This window comes from Salvelinus alpinus, chromosome 33, assembly GCF_045679555.1.
Source record: "Salvelinus alpinus chromosome 33, SLU_Salpinus.1, whole genome shotgun sequence".
Taxonomy (NCBI): domain Eukaryota; kingdom Metazoa; phylum Chordata; class Actinopteri; order Salmoniformes; family Salmonidae; genus Salvelinus; species Salvelinus alpinus.
The window spans coordinates 8244920-8261476 of record NC_092118.1 but is presented as its reverse complement, the minus strand read 5'-3'; the positions used below and the strand labels follow the sequence as shown (position 1 = coordinate 8261476).

The following is a 16557-nucleotide window of genomic DNA, read 5'->3' as shown; positions in this document are numbered from 1 at the left end:
GTAGCGTTCTCCTGGCATTCGCCAAACCCAGATTTGTCCATCGGAATGCCATATGGTGAAGAGTAATTCATCACTCCAGAGAATGCGTTTCCACTGCTCCCGAGTCCATAGGCGGCGAGCTTTACACCACTCAAGCTGACACTTGGCATTGCGCATGGTGATCTTCGGCTTGTGTGCGGCTGCTCGGCCATGGAAACCCATTTCATGAAGCTCCCGATGAACAGTTCTTGTGCTGACGTTTCTTCCAGAAGCAGTTTGGAACTCGGTAGTGAGTGTTGCAACTGAGGACAGACAACATTTTTACGCACTTCAGCAGTCGGCGGTCCCTTTCTGTGAGCTTGCGTGGCCTACCACTTCACGGCTAAGCCGTTGTTGCTCCTAGACATTTCTACTTCACAATAACAGCACTAACAGTTGACCGGGGCAGACCTAGCAGGGCAGAATATTGACGAAACTGACTTGTTGGAAAGGTGGCATCCTATGACGGTGCCATGTTGAAAGTCACTCAGCTCTTCAGTAAGACCATTCTACTGCCAATGTTTGTTCATGGAGATTGCATGGCTGTGTGCTTGAAGTTAACGGTGTTGCTGAAATAACTGAATCTACTAATTGGAAGGTGTGTCCACATACTTTTGTATATATGTATATGGTGGATGTACTATGTAGATCTGAGCTGAGCCATAAAGGATGCTAGGCATCGGGCCACTATCAAATTAGGGGGGCAATGTACCCTATGATTTTTGTCTCCCCCACTTTGGTTCTGAAATCAACATCACCCACTAACTAACTTGTCATTTTTGCAGATTAAGTGTTTGAGCTAGTAATGTATCAATATTTATCATTTACAAATTAGCTATGACATGGCCAATGAATATATAGCACTTTAGATTCACGCTGTCTCAAAATCGAATAGTTTTGACTGTTTGGAAGTTTTTAGAGAGTAATCTTTTCTTCTCCTCTTGCTTCAGCCATACAGTGCGCTGCACAAAAGTGCTTGTCGTCATTATATCAAAAAATTTACATATATGTAACAGTATAACTTTAAACCGTCCCCTCGCCCCGACATGGGCGCGAACCAGGGACCCTCTGCACACGTCAACAACAGTCGCCCACGAAGCGTCGTTACCCATCGCTCCACAAAAGCCGCGGCCCTTGCAGAGCAAGGTGCAACACTACTTCTAGGTTTCAGAGCAAGTGACGTAACTGATTGAAACGCTACTAGCGCGTACCCGCTAACTAGCTAGCCATTTCACATCCGTTACATATACACTGATTGTTTAAGCAAAACTACCAAAACTATTGCTGATGGTGAACTTCAACAATCAAAATAAAATATATTGTAAACCCCGTTCAGCATGTAGCCAGATGTGAGTTGTGTCTCGGGTAGCTTACTTTTATTCCGGTGTTGTGCCGGAAAATCTCCCCCCGACAGAATCCCCCCCACCCATTCGCGTGAACGCGCACGCACTCAATCTTCATTGCTGCGACTTGCTTGCTAGTTGAGATTTCTGCTCTTCACTCCGTTGTCAGTTTAGCCTACATTTCACTGATCTTAGTAGCAGAAAGCATTTTGTGTGTGTGTCCTTCCAGTTTCGCTCGCAGAACAACGCGAGGTCGGCAGCCTGTTCCTAATATTGCACAACTGCACACCTTCATGATTCAAATGCTAAAATGGCTTGCGTGGTATTAGCCTTTATTGGTTGAGTGACAACCGTTGTCATTTGCTGGCTTATTGTTATCTATGCGCTGTTGAAAATTGTGTTTATTAACGGGCACAGGTGTGCCGAAAATCTCCCCCCTGACAGATTTGCCCCCCCCCCCCCCCCCCCTTCGCGTGAACGCGCGCACGCTCAATTCTTCATTGCTGCGACTTGCTTGCTAGTTGAGATTTCTGCTCTTCACTCCGTTGTCAGTTTAGCATATATTTCACAGATTTTAGTAGCAGAACGCATTTTTATAGACAAATACACTTGAAACAAAACGAAAACGGCAGACATTACTAGTGCCTCACCCGCGATCAAACCGCCATAAAAAAAAATTATGAAACGCAGCCTAACGTGATCATTGACAGCTGCCTTGTGCACAATGTCCCCCTCAATCGTTGACAATCTACACTACATGATCAAAGGTATGCCATGGACACCTGCTCGTCGAACATCTCATTCCAAAATCATGGGCATTAATATGGAGTTGGTCCCCCTTTTGCTGCTATAACAGCCTCCACTCTTCTGAGAAGGCTTTCCACTAGATGTTGGAACATTTGCTGCGGGGTCTTGCCTCCATTCAGCCACAAGAGCATTAGTGAGGTCGGGCACTGATGTGGGGCGATTAGGCCTGGCTCGCAGTCGGCGTTCCAATTAATCTCAAAGGTGTTCGATGAGGTTGAGGTCAGGGCTCTGTGCAAGCCAGTTAAGCTCTTCCACACCGATCTCAACAAACAATTTCTGTATGGACCTCGCTTTGTGGACGGGGGTATTGTCATGCTGAAACAGGAAAGGGTCTTCCCCAAACTGTTGCCACAAAGTTGGAAGCACACAATCGTCTAGAATGTCATTGCATGTTGTAGCGTTAAGATTTCCCTTCACTGGAACTAAGGGGCCTAGCCCAAACCATGAAAAACAGCCCCAGACCATTATTCCTCCTCCACCAAACTATACAGTTGGCACTATGCATTGAGGCAGGTAGCGTTTTCCTGGCATCCGCCAAACCCAGATTCGTCTGTCGGACTGCGAGATGGTGAAGCGTGATTCTTCACTCCAGAGAACGCATTTCCACTGCTCCAGAGTCCAGTGGCGGCGAGCTTTACACCACTCCAGCCGACGGTTGGCATGGTGATCTTAGGCTTGTGCGCGGCTGCTCGGCCACGGAAACCCATTTCATGAAGCTCCCAACAAACAGTTCTTGCTTCCAGAGGCAGTTTGGAACTCGGAAACGAGTGTTGCAAACGAGGACAGAAAAGTTAAATAACCTATATTAATCCAAGAAAATTGAAGGAGAAAGGGAGAGAGAAGGAGGGGGAAGGAGAGTCGGAGACAAACGGCGAGAGAGGGAGCGAGAGAAATATAAAATTATTAGAAGAACGGAAGCCCCCACAGCAATCAGAACCCTCTCGAGATGATCATCTCATTCCCTCCTCATCACCCGGTTAGTTTCTGTCCTCCAGAGACTGTGATAGGATTCACCCAGGAGGGGATAGAGAGAGCAGAGAGACGCCAGGGCCAGACCCCACGCGGCCATGGAGAACTGTGTTATCTCTGGACCAAATATCAATGTTCTGTTCCCAGCTCTCTTGCCTCTGCTCTCCTAGGAGAGGAAAGGAGAGGGGAGGAGAAAAGACTAAGACAACGGGGGAGAGAGGAAAAGGGAGTAAAAATTGATGAGGGTGAGGGAAGCATGCGGTTCCCAGGCAATTAGGCTGTAGTGAAGGAAACCATGGTTGGCCTGGGTAGATTAACTACTGTATGCTGGTAGAGAGGCAAAGTCTACAAGTCTCATAGGGATTGGGCCGCCACACAGCACCCTCTGACAGGACTGGATAGAGAGGTCTCGCTTTTCGGAGACTCGACTAACACACGTATACTCGAAACACATGCACACACAGCTGCAGCCTGTGTGTAGTGATCCATGGCCTACAGTCACAGCAGTGGCATGGCTGTCTCTCTCTGTTAGACTGAGCTGTCACCCCAGCAAAGAACCAGCCACCTAAAATACACAACCCTCCAGTAAAGAAAGAACTACAACACACACACACACACACACACACACACACACCCACACACACACACACACACACACACCTGATCTGAATCTTGAAAAAGGTGCATATGGAGAGAGAGAGGGAGAGAGAGAGAGAGTTGATACTCTGTAGGGTTAAACCATACCACCTCCGTATCCCCGAGTCAGAACAGAAGTGTGGGTGATCAGGGGTTAATCTAGCCAGTTGATGGTGAGGACTGCTGCCGTATCAACGTCACACACGGAGAGAAAACGTGATGAGCTACCTTGACACACCACACAATCAGTAAGGTACATGTAATAACAAAAGGGATGAATTGTGGACAGTGTGTTATTCAATTGTTATGGTGACGATATTTCTGTTCTATTTTTAAAGTCGCTCCAAGTCACGTTTTGGTACGGACACGTTGCCAAGCACTTGCTCAAAACACACTCAAATGCGCACACACACACACACTTGCGTCTCGTTCCCCCCGCTGCACAGCCTTACATGGCATTCAAGCGATCGCTCTCTCCACAGAGGCATTTCTGCAGCGTTGCTAAGCAGACCAATAATTCACAAACAAACCAAAACATCCACCCCCTGCTATCCTGAGAGTCAGTTTGCCTGCTAGCCTGCCTGGACACTGGCAGAGTCTATGCTAAGACACTTTTACATTCAAGGAGGCAGCCTCCCCTTCAAGAGCATGCATTCAAGGAATCACATCTCTTCCCTAAAGGGGTAACACATCAATGCAGAACCACCCAGCTACAGATATTTCCTATTACACAGTAAAAACAGCAGAGCAAACACACATACCTTTGTAGAATAGTGCTAGAGAGAGCGAGAGAAAGAGGTGTGGATAAAGGGAGTGACAGTGAGAGATGGACAGGAGAACGAGGAGTGATGGAGGCAAAGAGAGAAAATGGAGTGACAGACGACGAGAACGAGGAAGCAGTGTCTCTCTCTAACCTGAGTGTCAATACCACCGTCTGTCGCTGGAGCGCTCCTGGTTTTGGGGGCTCCCCAGACCCCCTGGGGGCCCACCGTGAGAACGTGTCTGTCGGAGGGCTTGAGGGGCACGGGCAGTGGTAGGGGCAGGATCAGGGGGCGCGAGGGCACCTGTGGAATGGGCAGAGCGCTGTGCACCGGCTTGGGCAGTCCCGACTTCATCTTAGAGGCCAGCAGAATGGCAGGCATCTTCCTCTGGGGCACCAAATAGTCTCTCACACACACACACACACACACACACGCGGTACAGTCCGACCACACTCAAGCAGTTAAGCCGACGCTGTCCTCCCAGTAAGCAAACAGTCTTACCAGCTGGAATAAAAGAGTGGGATAATAGGACACAGTCAATGTGTTGGGAAGTGTCCGTGTGGACTTCCTGAATCCCGACGCTCCTATCTAGAAGAGGAAGGATCAGCTGAGTCTCTATCCGACAGTGGGAGCATTAGTCCAGGTCCAGCTCTCTCACCAAGATCCCACCTGTTCCCTGGCTGTAATCCCTGCTCTGGTTGATTAGGAATACCGGTATTCCCAGTCTCTTACCGGGAATTCCTTGTACTTTGATGGAGGAGCTGGCAGTGTTCCATTTCCCCGGATTCAGTGAGTATTCGTCAAGGAAATTCGGGATGTTTCTCTTCCTGGTGAGTGGAGTTCATTATCTTCTCCGGACGAGAGATGGAAAAACTCTTTGCTTCCCTCGAGGAAATGAGGAGGAAGAAGGGAACGAGGAAAAGGAAGAAAAACCCCCAGAGAGAACAGCAAAGGAGGACCACTCGCTTCGGCGACCGCTCTGCCTGTGACTGCACTCTCTCTATTCCTCCTCCTCTCTATCTCCCTCCCCAGTATTGGCCCTGTAGCAGGTGTGGCTTAGGGATAGTGGAGGACAGACATGTTTGGATGACAGCCTTAGGCATTTTCTCTCTCTCTTTCTCTCTCTCTCTCTCTCTCTCTCTCTCTCTCTCTCTCTCTCTCTCTCTCTCTCTCTCTCTCTCTCTCTCTCTCCCCCCCCCCCCCTGCCTTTCTCTGTGCCCTTTGTATTTCAAATGACACTGACACAGTTAAAAGCAGGATCAAACATTATGTTGTCTGTGGCACACAGCATGTAACACAAAGCGACACTAGATGCTTTCTCAGGTCTCGGATTCTTATGGCTCTGTGCCCAGTGAGAGGAGACTAGACCATGAATAGAGATAGGCCCTAATTTACTAACAATCTTACTCTATATCAGGCTACAGAGCTTATGCAAATGATAGAAGATCAATCTGCTCTGGAGCTAAAGTTCAATGTGACGGGATAACAGCAACAGCAGAGCAGTAGCCTAAACGCATTAAAAGACACTCTCTAATCACAAGGCAAAGGGAGAGAATGAAAGAACGCAACCAAACACACACACAAAGTGAATGCTGATTTGGGCGATGACATCATTGGGTCATTTTTGGAGAGGTGAGGCAGGACCCCCCCCCCCTAATCCCCCTTGGTATGTTAATGATGAATCCTATTAGCATAATCCTAAATCGTGGAAACGTTCCCTCATATCTGATTATGAGTGTGTGTGTGTCTATCTCTGTTGTCATAGCGTTGCAAAATGTTGTTCCTTGCTGAAACAAGCAAGATTGTTGTAGGAAACGAGTCTTCGGTTGCCTAGGCAACGTCCCCTCCCTGCAGCAGCACCAACAGATACAGTCAGGAGCGGAGGTCATTTTTTTGTTGCTATTTGAATGGATATTACGTTGACCGCAGTCACTTGGCTGACCAATAACCTCGTCATTCAAAACCCCATGACCGTGACAGCCCAAGCGCGCGCTCGTGTGGGACGCTGACAATGTAAGGCGTGCCGTTAAAGAAAGTGTCACCATAACAACGGAATGTTCCACTATTCCATGATTTCCCCACGACTCCTAGCAACCAAGCTCTGGAAAAACTCACAGGAGAAAATAAGAGAATACATTTTTTTTAAATAATTTTTTATGCGATTTCATCTTTGAAGTTCTAATAATAGATTCTAATAATACATCAAGCCTAATGTAAAATGTGTCATTTCCAATGTAATAACTAACAACCTCGGTACAGCCATAGAGATATAATGACACCAATGTAAATATATTTACTATATATATATATATATATTTTTTTTTTACCTCACTATTCATATAGCCTACAATTGTGTGTGTAGGAAGATAAAAGGCGGGGTATTTGTTGAGTTAAACCAGTGTGTTGGCTTACCTTAAACCCTTAACCAAACATGGACTTCTCTGATGAGTCGGTCAACTGAAAAGTGCAAGCCATCTTCTCAAAAGACACGCACACACTTTCCAGGTTGCTTTCTTAACCCGAGTGGCCAGGGCAGAGTGTGTGGGTATTAGGCAGACCTTTTTAATCGTAACGTGTGTGTGCGTGTGTGTCTATATGTGTGTGTGCGCGCGCGTGATACTCTCCATCTGTCCTGGGTTGGTGAGTGAATATATCGGTTGGGCTGGGTCGAGCTGTAGATTCACCAGCGCCACAGTGAAAATGTAAAGTGTGGCTCCGTCTCTGGGTGTCACACTGAACATGGCTCACTGTCACGACACACAACCATATCACATCCTCACAGCGAAGGTCTCGGATTCTTTTGGCATAATAAGGACGAAAAAAAATTGGACATTTGATTGGTCACTCGCACTTAGAGGGAGATGACCTAGAAAACCAACTGAGGCCACAGAGAAAACAGGCCACTAAGGGAAAGTGTGTGTATCGGTCTGGATATAGCTGTGTGTGTGTGTGTGTGTGTGTGTGTGTGTGTGTGTGTGTGTGTGTGTGTGTGTGTGTGTGTGTGTGTGTGTGTGTGTGTGTGTGTGTGTGTGTGTGTGTGTGTGTGTGTGTGTAAATATATCTGAGTGTGTGTGGGGCTAGACAGAGAGCAATGGGGAGTCCAGTCCCTTCCTGTCACATGTCGCCTATGAAGGTCATCACTCTGGGGTGTGTTTTGTCTTTCCAAACAAGCCCCCAACCCCACGCACACACACACACGCGCAAACCACACGGCGGCATAAACACAAACAACACTCCCAGCAGCACCTAAACAACACATCACATCCAATAACCGCAGGCGACAAGGAGGCCAAGCGGGGGACATAGGACTCACCACTGTGTGTGTGTGTGTGTAACTGTTTTTTTATGTGGAAAACGTAATGATGTAAACGTAACTGAATGTCCACTTGCAGAGAGAGAGAGACTGCTCCATATTAGGTGTTAATGAAACTGGCATAATTGATAAGGACTGCATTACCTCTTCTAATATCCACATGCAAACACGCACTCACACATGAACACACACACACTTTCTAATTACACTATCCTTACAAAAGTGCAGTAACTGAAATTAAAAGGGGGGGGGGGGGGGAACACTGTTCTCCTGAGAATGATAATGAAGAACCTATTAGCCACAAAATACACCATCTAGCCAGTAACCGCAGCCCGTAAGCTAGAGTAGCTATAAGCCTATTACCCTCAACCAATGTCACAATCAGTCATTCCATTTGTCTTTGTGAGACAGAATGAGACAGAACAAACATGTGATTGAAAATGAGCCAATGAGGTAGAAAGAGAGACGCAACGTAGGCAGAGTACGAGAGCGACAGAGAGAGAGCGAGGTAGAGAGAGAGAGGTGGAAAGAGACGAGAGAGAGAGAAAGAGGCGAGAAGGCACGAGGGATAAAAACACCGCAAAGGAGGGTGATAGAGCGGCGGCCTAACGAAGGTAAACATCCCGTTCTCTACCAGCACAGATGCATCCTTCAAAAGGGTCTCATTTCCCCGCCTCAGACAGACGGTCCCATGTCACATATTAGAGCAATACCACAAGGGAATACACACACTCACACGCGCTGAGCTAATTATAGAAACCATGCATCCGCACACTGCTGTTTACGACAGAACTGTCACGAATATGAAAGAATAAACCGGGTTTACTAAGTGGTTTGGAAGAATGGTATGCTGATGTGTGTGCGTGTGAGTGTGTGTGTGTGCGTGTGAGTGTGCCTCCATGTATCAGTGTAACTTAGGTGAGACCACAACCCTGCTGTGAGGTGAAACCTGCTTAAGCTCATCCCAGGGTCAGCCATAGATGCACACACACACACACACACACACACACATACATACATAGAAGTGTACACACACACGACATTTTAATCATTTAGCAGACGCTCTTATCCAGAGCGACTTACAGGAGCAATTAGGGTTAAGTGCCTTGCTCAAGGGCACATCGACAGATTTTTCACCTAGTCGGCTCAGGGATTCGACGCAGCGACCTTTCGGTACCCCCATCGTGGCAGACGGACGTATGTGTGAGCCACCGCAGGGAGATGAGACCCCACTCTGTGGATGGGGCAGTGCTGACCCAAAGCCGTCATAAGAATTCTCACATCGAATCAAAGGCATGGCGTTATCAAGAGTATTCACAGGAGAGGACACGTGTACACCACACACACACACACACACACACACACAAACCATTAACAACCGCAACTGTCTGCGGTGGTCAATTAAATGCTTATAGAGTAGCTTTCATCATTATCATCATCATCATCAGATTTCAGCTTCAGGAGAAAATGGATGCAGATAGAAGAAAGTAGATCAACAAAAGAAAGTAAAATGTTCTTACCTGTTATGTAACGGCCCACGGCATCAGAGGAAAGGATCGACGGAAAAGTAGGAGAGAAAAAAAAGAGAGAGAAAAAAGGTTAGTCGGTTACTTAGTCATGGCCTGAACTTAAAATGTCTGCAATACACCAAGAACGTGAAGAATGAACAATATTTCAATAGCCAAGTCAACATGGTCTCTTTGGTAGGACAGCCGCGGCTAGAGAGAGTGGTGAAAGCAAAATGATAAAAATTCCACGAAAGTGTGGTTCTTTTCCCTAAGGCACTGCATCTCAGTGCTAGAGGCGTTACTACAGACCCCGATTCGATTCCAGGCTGTATCACAACTGGCCCGTGATTGGGAGTCCCATAGGGCGGCGCACATCTGGCCCAGCGCCGTCCCGGGTTTGGCCGGCGTAGGAAGTCAATGTAAATAAAAATGTGTTCTTAACTGACTTTCCTAGTTAAGTAAAAAAAATTATATTATATATTATACTATTATATACTATACTATTATATACTTTCAGGAGAAAAGGAAAGGAAACCTTATTGGCCCTCGCCCAGTGAGCCAACTCCCCTTTAGCTGAGGTCATTCAGGTGAGAGATCTATCACGTTTAGGACCCGCTTACACCCGCCAGGTGCCAACCTTCAGAAACGTACTGCCAACTAATGCCTACCCAAACCCTCCATTATAGCCTCCTGTTTTATAGCTCTTACTCATAGCTTCCATTCGTCAGGTAATAGTGCTTGCATGGTGATGTATTACCGATTAAAACAGGTTTTATGACGTGGGATATAAACAGCACGGGAACCGTTTACACACCCGTTTAGCATGCGGTGTGAATATAATGCTCGGTTATGCATTATTATGATGTTTAACTCATGTGTAAAGACTTATGGGAGAAGGGGTTGAATAGACAAATCCTTTATGGTGGGATGTACGAGGTAACATTAAATGAGACGGAAGCAAAAGGGCAGACAACACACACACACACACACACACACACACACACACACCAGTTAACCAGAAAGGAAATGTTCTGAGGCATTGTTATTAGCCTCATTTCCTGCCCTGGGTCTTTGATGCCAGCTCTGTACTGACGAACGCTGCCTGATCAAATGTATTAAAGCCAGAAAGTTTGAACGCAGGGCTCTGAGAATGATCAAATTCAAACGGTTTGGGATGAATGAAATCGGAAAAACCCCGAATCGCAGCCACAAAACTCCGAATCGCAGCCACAAAACGGAACGACAATTAAACTGTCGCATTTGGCCCCACGCTCGCGAGGATGGTTCTACTCAGCCCGCTCCACCAGTCAAACCCAGGAAGAGTGCATATTAAAACTAGAGCAATAGCCTCCCCAGACACTTGAAAGGATTACGTTGTTGATTGGCCTTTTTTTATGAAAGCAATGAATTAAACGAAAGATTGGTTTGAGTTTGAATGGGTATAAGGTTGAGTGAGATTGTGTGCGTGTGCATCTTGTTCTAAGGGGGACCACACATTGCGTCCAAACGTGTCCTGGCTCTCAGCTCTAGTAAAGAATCACTAGTGAGAAAACAGAGGCCTTTCCTGTGAACATCAGGGTTGCCAGATTGGCAAGTCCCCAGACAAACCCAAGGGGCAAAAAACAAGCGGAAATCCACCCCTCCAAGACCAAAACACAATTTTCAAGTCAATGGCAGAAACCATTCACTAATTCTCGCCTCAACTCTGCACAGGCCAATCTGGCAACCACGAAGTTGGTTTTAGCCAGAGAGGCGATAGGTTGCCAGGAATACAGCCATGGTAGGGAAGAGAATACAACCTTGTGGACGAACGTTTCATCCTGTTCTCACACTCCTAGAGAGCACTCATTGGCACTATTGTCTTAAGTCTTTCAACGTGAAAGACCATAGAGTATTTCAAATAATCCGGTGCCGGGTTGGCTTCCTCTGTTTTAAACGATCCTATGATAAAGGTGGAGGAGAAGGCACCCTTGGTTGCCAGGTGTACGCTCAAAGCTTCAAGATTAGCTACCACTGCGTCCTTGTCTCGTGGAACCACTGATCACAACAACAAAAACACCCAGACCCCATAACAATATTCTCCCAGCTCAAACTAACTAACTAACTGACTGACTAACTAAATAACTAACCAGAACTTACTCTTACCAGAACTTACTCTGTTGCACCAGATGCAACAGCCAGTAAGACTACAGTAGCCCAATTGATCGCTTAGCAGCAATCCTGTGATCAGATTACGAGTGCTCAGTCAGTCTAGCAATCCCTTAAAGAGCTTAGAGCGGCGGACGGGCAGCCGTGGCAGGAGTCTTAACGCTACAGTGGGTCAGTAAGTCAGTTCTCGCCCCCTTTCCGCACGCTTGTCTTAGGACTAATCCTGTTCCGTGGAGAGAGTGGTGTGTGTGTGTCAACCTTAGCTCGCACCACCACTGCAGCCCAAGTTCAGTGTAAGGAAGAGGAAAAAGACAAATGACAAGTGTGTTTATGTGTAGAGAGGACAAAAGGGTACAAGACGAGTCACTAGCACCGCACACACACGCTCCAGGGGCTGTAATGTCATCCAAATAATCACACCGTTATGTCGGGAATTTCTAACATTACGCTCATCTTCCATTTACATTCACATTTTTACCTTCCATACAGGCAAACGTGATTCATTCATGTTTATCACAATACGTATTTACATTTGTGGAGCATCAATCGTTTCAATGTTTGGAATGTCCCTGGTTTCAGCAATGGGTGAACGAGACAGTCCATCACCCCATCACCCAACACAGGTGGTAGTGACGGGTGACCCGTTTCACTACCCTTCAACTGTCACACCCGTTCAACACTGACGACGCTCACGAGAGGCTGAGGAGAGAGGAGGAAAGAGGAAGAGAGAGAGATGGAGAGAGAAAGAAAAAAGAGAGAGATGCAGGTGACATGGCACCCATTTTAAAATCGCCATGAAATGACCCTGTACGACTGCAGGGAGGCAAATGCCCCAGATAAACAGAGTGAAAGAGACGGTGGACTGAGGGATGCTATACAGCAGTGTGTGTGTATATATGTGTGTGTGTGTGTGTGTGTGTGTATATGTGTGTGTGTGTGTGTGTGTGGGGGGGGGATTCGATTTGGTTGTTTGTGCTGGGAGACACAGAAGCCCTGCAGCATCCTCTGGAAGCCTCAACCATGTCAGATCACATCAGTGTCCTCGCCAGCGTCCAAGCACATACACACACACATACAAACATAAAACACACACCCACACAGACGCACGCATGTGAACACAAACACACACAGCCACAGAGGCAGCAGCAAAGCCTGTGTCCGCGGGAGACAGAGAGGGTTAAGGCTGCTTTACCCCAGAGCCAATCTCCTTAAGAAAGTCTTCACAATATGATGGCACACACACACACTCCTTGAACCCAAACTCAACCACCCTCCTGTCCTCCTTACCCCCCACCCCGTGGGCCCAATCACACAGCTACAGCTTACCATGACAACTCAAATCCCCCTACTGCTTCCCATCCCTGTCCCTTCCTCTGGATCCTAACGCCCCTGTATCACCGGTGAACATGGACACGAGGAGGTGAGCCGGTTTCACGGCTGGATAGTCAGCGAGGCGGTGTGGGGACGTTAGGGAAGCCCTAAATGTATTCGCTGTCTCTCCTCTCCACCTCTCTTGTCTCTCCTTCAATGTCACATGTGACCCAGTTCAACTCTCTCACCATCCTCTCCGGGCTCTTTCTAGTAGTCCGCCAGGCAGAGCAGCGGCAAGGGATAGGATAATGTTCGTTGTGGAGCATGACGTATTGGAGCACTGTATTGGAGGGGCCGTGGTGGCTCAGACAGACAGACTCACTCTGGGCTACAGAAGAGATATGAGAGAGGACCTTAGTATACACAGAGAGAGAGAGAGAAAGAAAGGAGACTTCCATTATCCACCCAATAGTAGAGAACTATAAGACCAATGCTGAAGCCACTCTCTCGTTAATGCTCACTAAACTTTAAAATGTTATCAACTCTCACAAAAGAAGTTAAGAATTCAAAGCCAGTGAAAAGAAAGGATGATATTTCCCTGGTTACTAAATCGACGTTTACTGAACAGCAGGCTGGAAAACATTAGTTTCTCTCTCTCTTCCTATCTCCCTATATGTCTTTAGCTGCCACCCCCCGTTGGGCACTTGGAGGATAATTGGTTCCTTAGGATAAATGGAAAGTATTCCTTGTGAGATGGGAGACAAGGGAGAGTTGTAGATTTTGCTCCAATGTTTAGAAGGTCACTTACCATCCTGAAGACTTTTAGTGCAACGGACATGAATTAAAATGGCAAAAGAGGATTAAAACAATTTAAAGTTAGGGAAATTGCGCGCTGATTGAAACTGAAAAGGTTGAATACGCAACAAATGGTGGGGGAAAATATCTCCCTTTTAATCAAAATGACCTCAAATATACAATGGAATCATGTTGTCAAAGAAGGTTTTCCAAATTCTCAGAGTGGGGGGGGGGGGGGGGGATCCAGTGTTTGGCGATCGTAAGGTGGCACTCTATTCCATACCCGTGTCAGAGTTCGCAATGGCCAACTCATTGACTGTGCTCGGACTTCCAAATCAATTGGTCAGTTGATCTTGTAATGGTTAACACCTGAGCTGGACAGATATAACCCCTACCAAGCTGCCATAACGTTTAAGGGAGCCTTGCAAAAACAGGGCTGGTTATGAGAAATCAGAAGGACCCAAGGGAAGAAGGACCCTAAATCAGAAGGACCCAAGGGCTAGCGAGCCCTAACCCCATTGACCTCAACTGACGCTTTACACCACATCATCTCAATTCACCCAAATGGGCAGGAGCCTACGGGGAGAGCGATAACAGGTCTATTGGGTCGTAAAGTATGGAGGCTGTCCCCGTAAACACCTGCTGTGGGACTCCACTCAGTCAGGCAGACCCACCGCCAGGATATTACTGCAGCCTGGAGGACCACCATCTTTCCCTCTTCATTAGCCCTGAGTTAGGGTCATACCACAACCACCGTCACCTCTGGATCTGCTGAGGGGGCAGAGGTATAGTAGCCGAGAGGTAGAAGTAGAGAGGTAGCGGAGATGGATCGAGGGAAAAGAGTAAATGGGGCAGGGACAATGGATTTGTGAACTTGCTCACCTCCAATGAACCAATGAAAGAGAAGTCTCAAAGAATCTATGAGTCAGAGCGCATCGGACTAAAGGTTACAGCAAATCACATACTGCTCTCTATCAAGAAGGGAAGATCACTCTGAGTTCAATATTTCTGGGAAGGATAGATCTGCTGTAGATCACAGTAGTCCAATTAAGTGTGTGTGTGTGTGTGTGTGTGTGTTTCCGTACTACCACGCGTGTGCGTGAGTGTGCTCCCGACAGTGTGTGTGTGTGTGTTTTGGACTCTCCACAAGGAAAGGGGGATAGTGCGGATTACGAGGACAGCGGCTCCATATGGGTCTAAGCAGGTCTGATGCCCAGCTCTGGAATCCATCCCAGACTGTCCTGGTTCCAACCCAAGACAAGATCTCTTCAGCTGGCAATGTTCTGCTGGTTCTCCCTGGCAGCCTCTAGTTCTACTCACAACAGAGCGGGGACACCGAGGTAGGGAGATCCACAGAGGGGAAAGAGTTAAACGCTAAGCTTTCAAAAGACTGAACACTGTTTTTAATCTGCGCTGCCTCTTTACAGAGTATCAACTGGTGTCCAGGGATTCAACAAACTGACATCAAGCCAGAAGCAGGAATCAAACATGGCTCTTCCTTTGACTTGAATTGAGGTTTACTAGTGGAGTCTGTGGTTATGTTGAGACTTCCTTAAAACCACAAAATGAAATGTCTCCTGTTGATGTCATTACTTACTTAGTCAAGGTCTCAAAACGTTGGATAAATACCCTTTGTGTGACCTGGTTTCAGATTATGATGCCGTTTCGTTCCTAGGTTTATTCATTGCAGTGACGAACCGTGCCGTGTCAATCTGTGAGTTGGATACTTGTCCTGTGCCCTACTTCCCTTGATCCTATGTTGATTACAGCTGAATACTGGACCTATTTTCACCATTCCGCCATGCAACCTGGCCTGTGACTCTCTCCAAACCTGATTTATTCATCACAACAGATCTTTGATTCAGAAATGTTGAGGAAATTGAATTAGGGCGACCTGGATAAAAAAAACTCTGCATGAAATCAGACGCGCTCGTCAATACAGATGTCACCGTGCTCACAGCTGGTTGTCACGGTAATCTGTAAAGTATAAATCATGGCACCTGATAAGATTTCCTCTCTCTCTCTCTCTCTCTCTCTCTCTCTCTCTCTCGACATCGAGCAAATGTAATTAATCATGGCAAACAGTTTGTCAGTTTCACTATTCAAAATAGCATCTTGTGTCTACAGGAAATTAATCATCACTTTCTTGTAGGAGGTACTGGCGTTCTGACGCGGTCGAGTTGGTGTGGGTGACTGAGTGTGGCGTCATGCATTCTGATTCCGCCCACCAACTGTCTCTCTGGGAGGAAACAGAGTGTGCCAGGAGTTCAGATGGGCTGCAATTCCCAAACATAGTGGGGTCCAGTCTCTCTCTCTCTTTCTTTCCTCTACCTACATCCCCAATCTCTCTCCATCGCTATTCCTCATCTCTCCATCGCTCCTCTTCAAGAGCAGCCTGAAGTGTAAATTAGCCTCTCTCTTGGAGCACTCATCCCTCCTGCACTCAGACAGGTACTGCTCAGCCACTATAGTTGTGATTTGGAGAGATGGTTGCAGTGCCAGGATGATTACACGCGCCAGAGACACCGTTAAGCCTGAATAGGGAGAGCAATCAAACTCAGAGCCCAATCAGTTTGAAGTATAGTTCTTCTGTCACACACCTAGATAAAAAGGGTTAGATTCATCTTGATTTCTGGTTCACCGATCTTTACATGGAACCCAAAAAGGGTTCTACCTGGAACTGAAGGTTTTTCCTAAGGGGACAGATGAAGAACCCTTTTGGAACCCTTTTCTAAGAGCGTAGAGACCGGTGAACCAGAAACAAAGGCTTTGGTTCTTCAAATGGTTCTCCTATGGGGACAGCCAAAGAACCCGTTGCGGTTCTAGATAGCACCTTTTGTTTAGCGTAGTGTTTAAGATTTTAAAGCCCAGGTTTCACTTGAAACCCCATCGAGCAGAAGACTGCCGTTGTTCTAACGGCCTCCAGTTGCCTTCACTACCGGGTCATC

General features: G+C 47.0%; 1 protein-coding gene across 6 annotated transcripts in view; it reads right to left on the bottom strand.

Annotated features, from left to right (window-relative positions):
• The window catches only part of nav2a (neuron navigator 2a), a 298168-nt gene that overhangs the window by 134419 nt on the left and 147192 nt on the right, over positions 1 to 16557 (bottom strand). For 4 of the 6 annotated variants that reach the window (XM_071381941.1, XM_071381945.1, XM_071381943.1 and 1 more), the window contains exon 1: positions 4688 to 5525. The exons of the other annotated variants lie outside the window; for them this stretch is intronic. In XM_071381941.1, the coding sequence (XP_071238042.1) occupies positions 4688 to 4915 (228 nt within the window). In that variant the 5' untranslated portion in view covers positions 4916 to 5525. Of the gene's footprint in view, positions 1 to 4687; positions 5526 to 16557 lie in introns of those variants that run through there. 6 annotated transcript variants of the gene reach the window in all.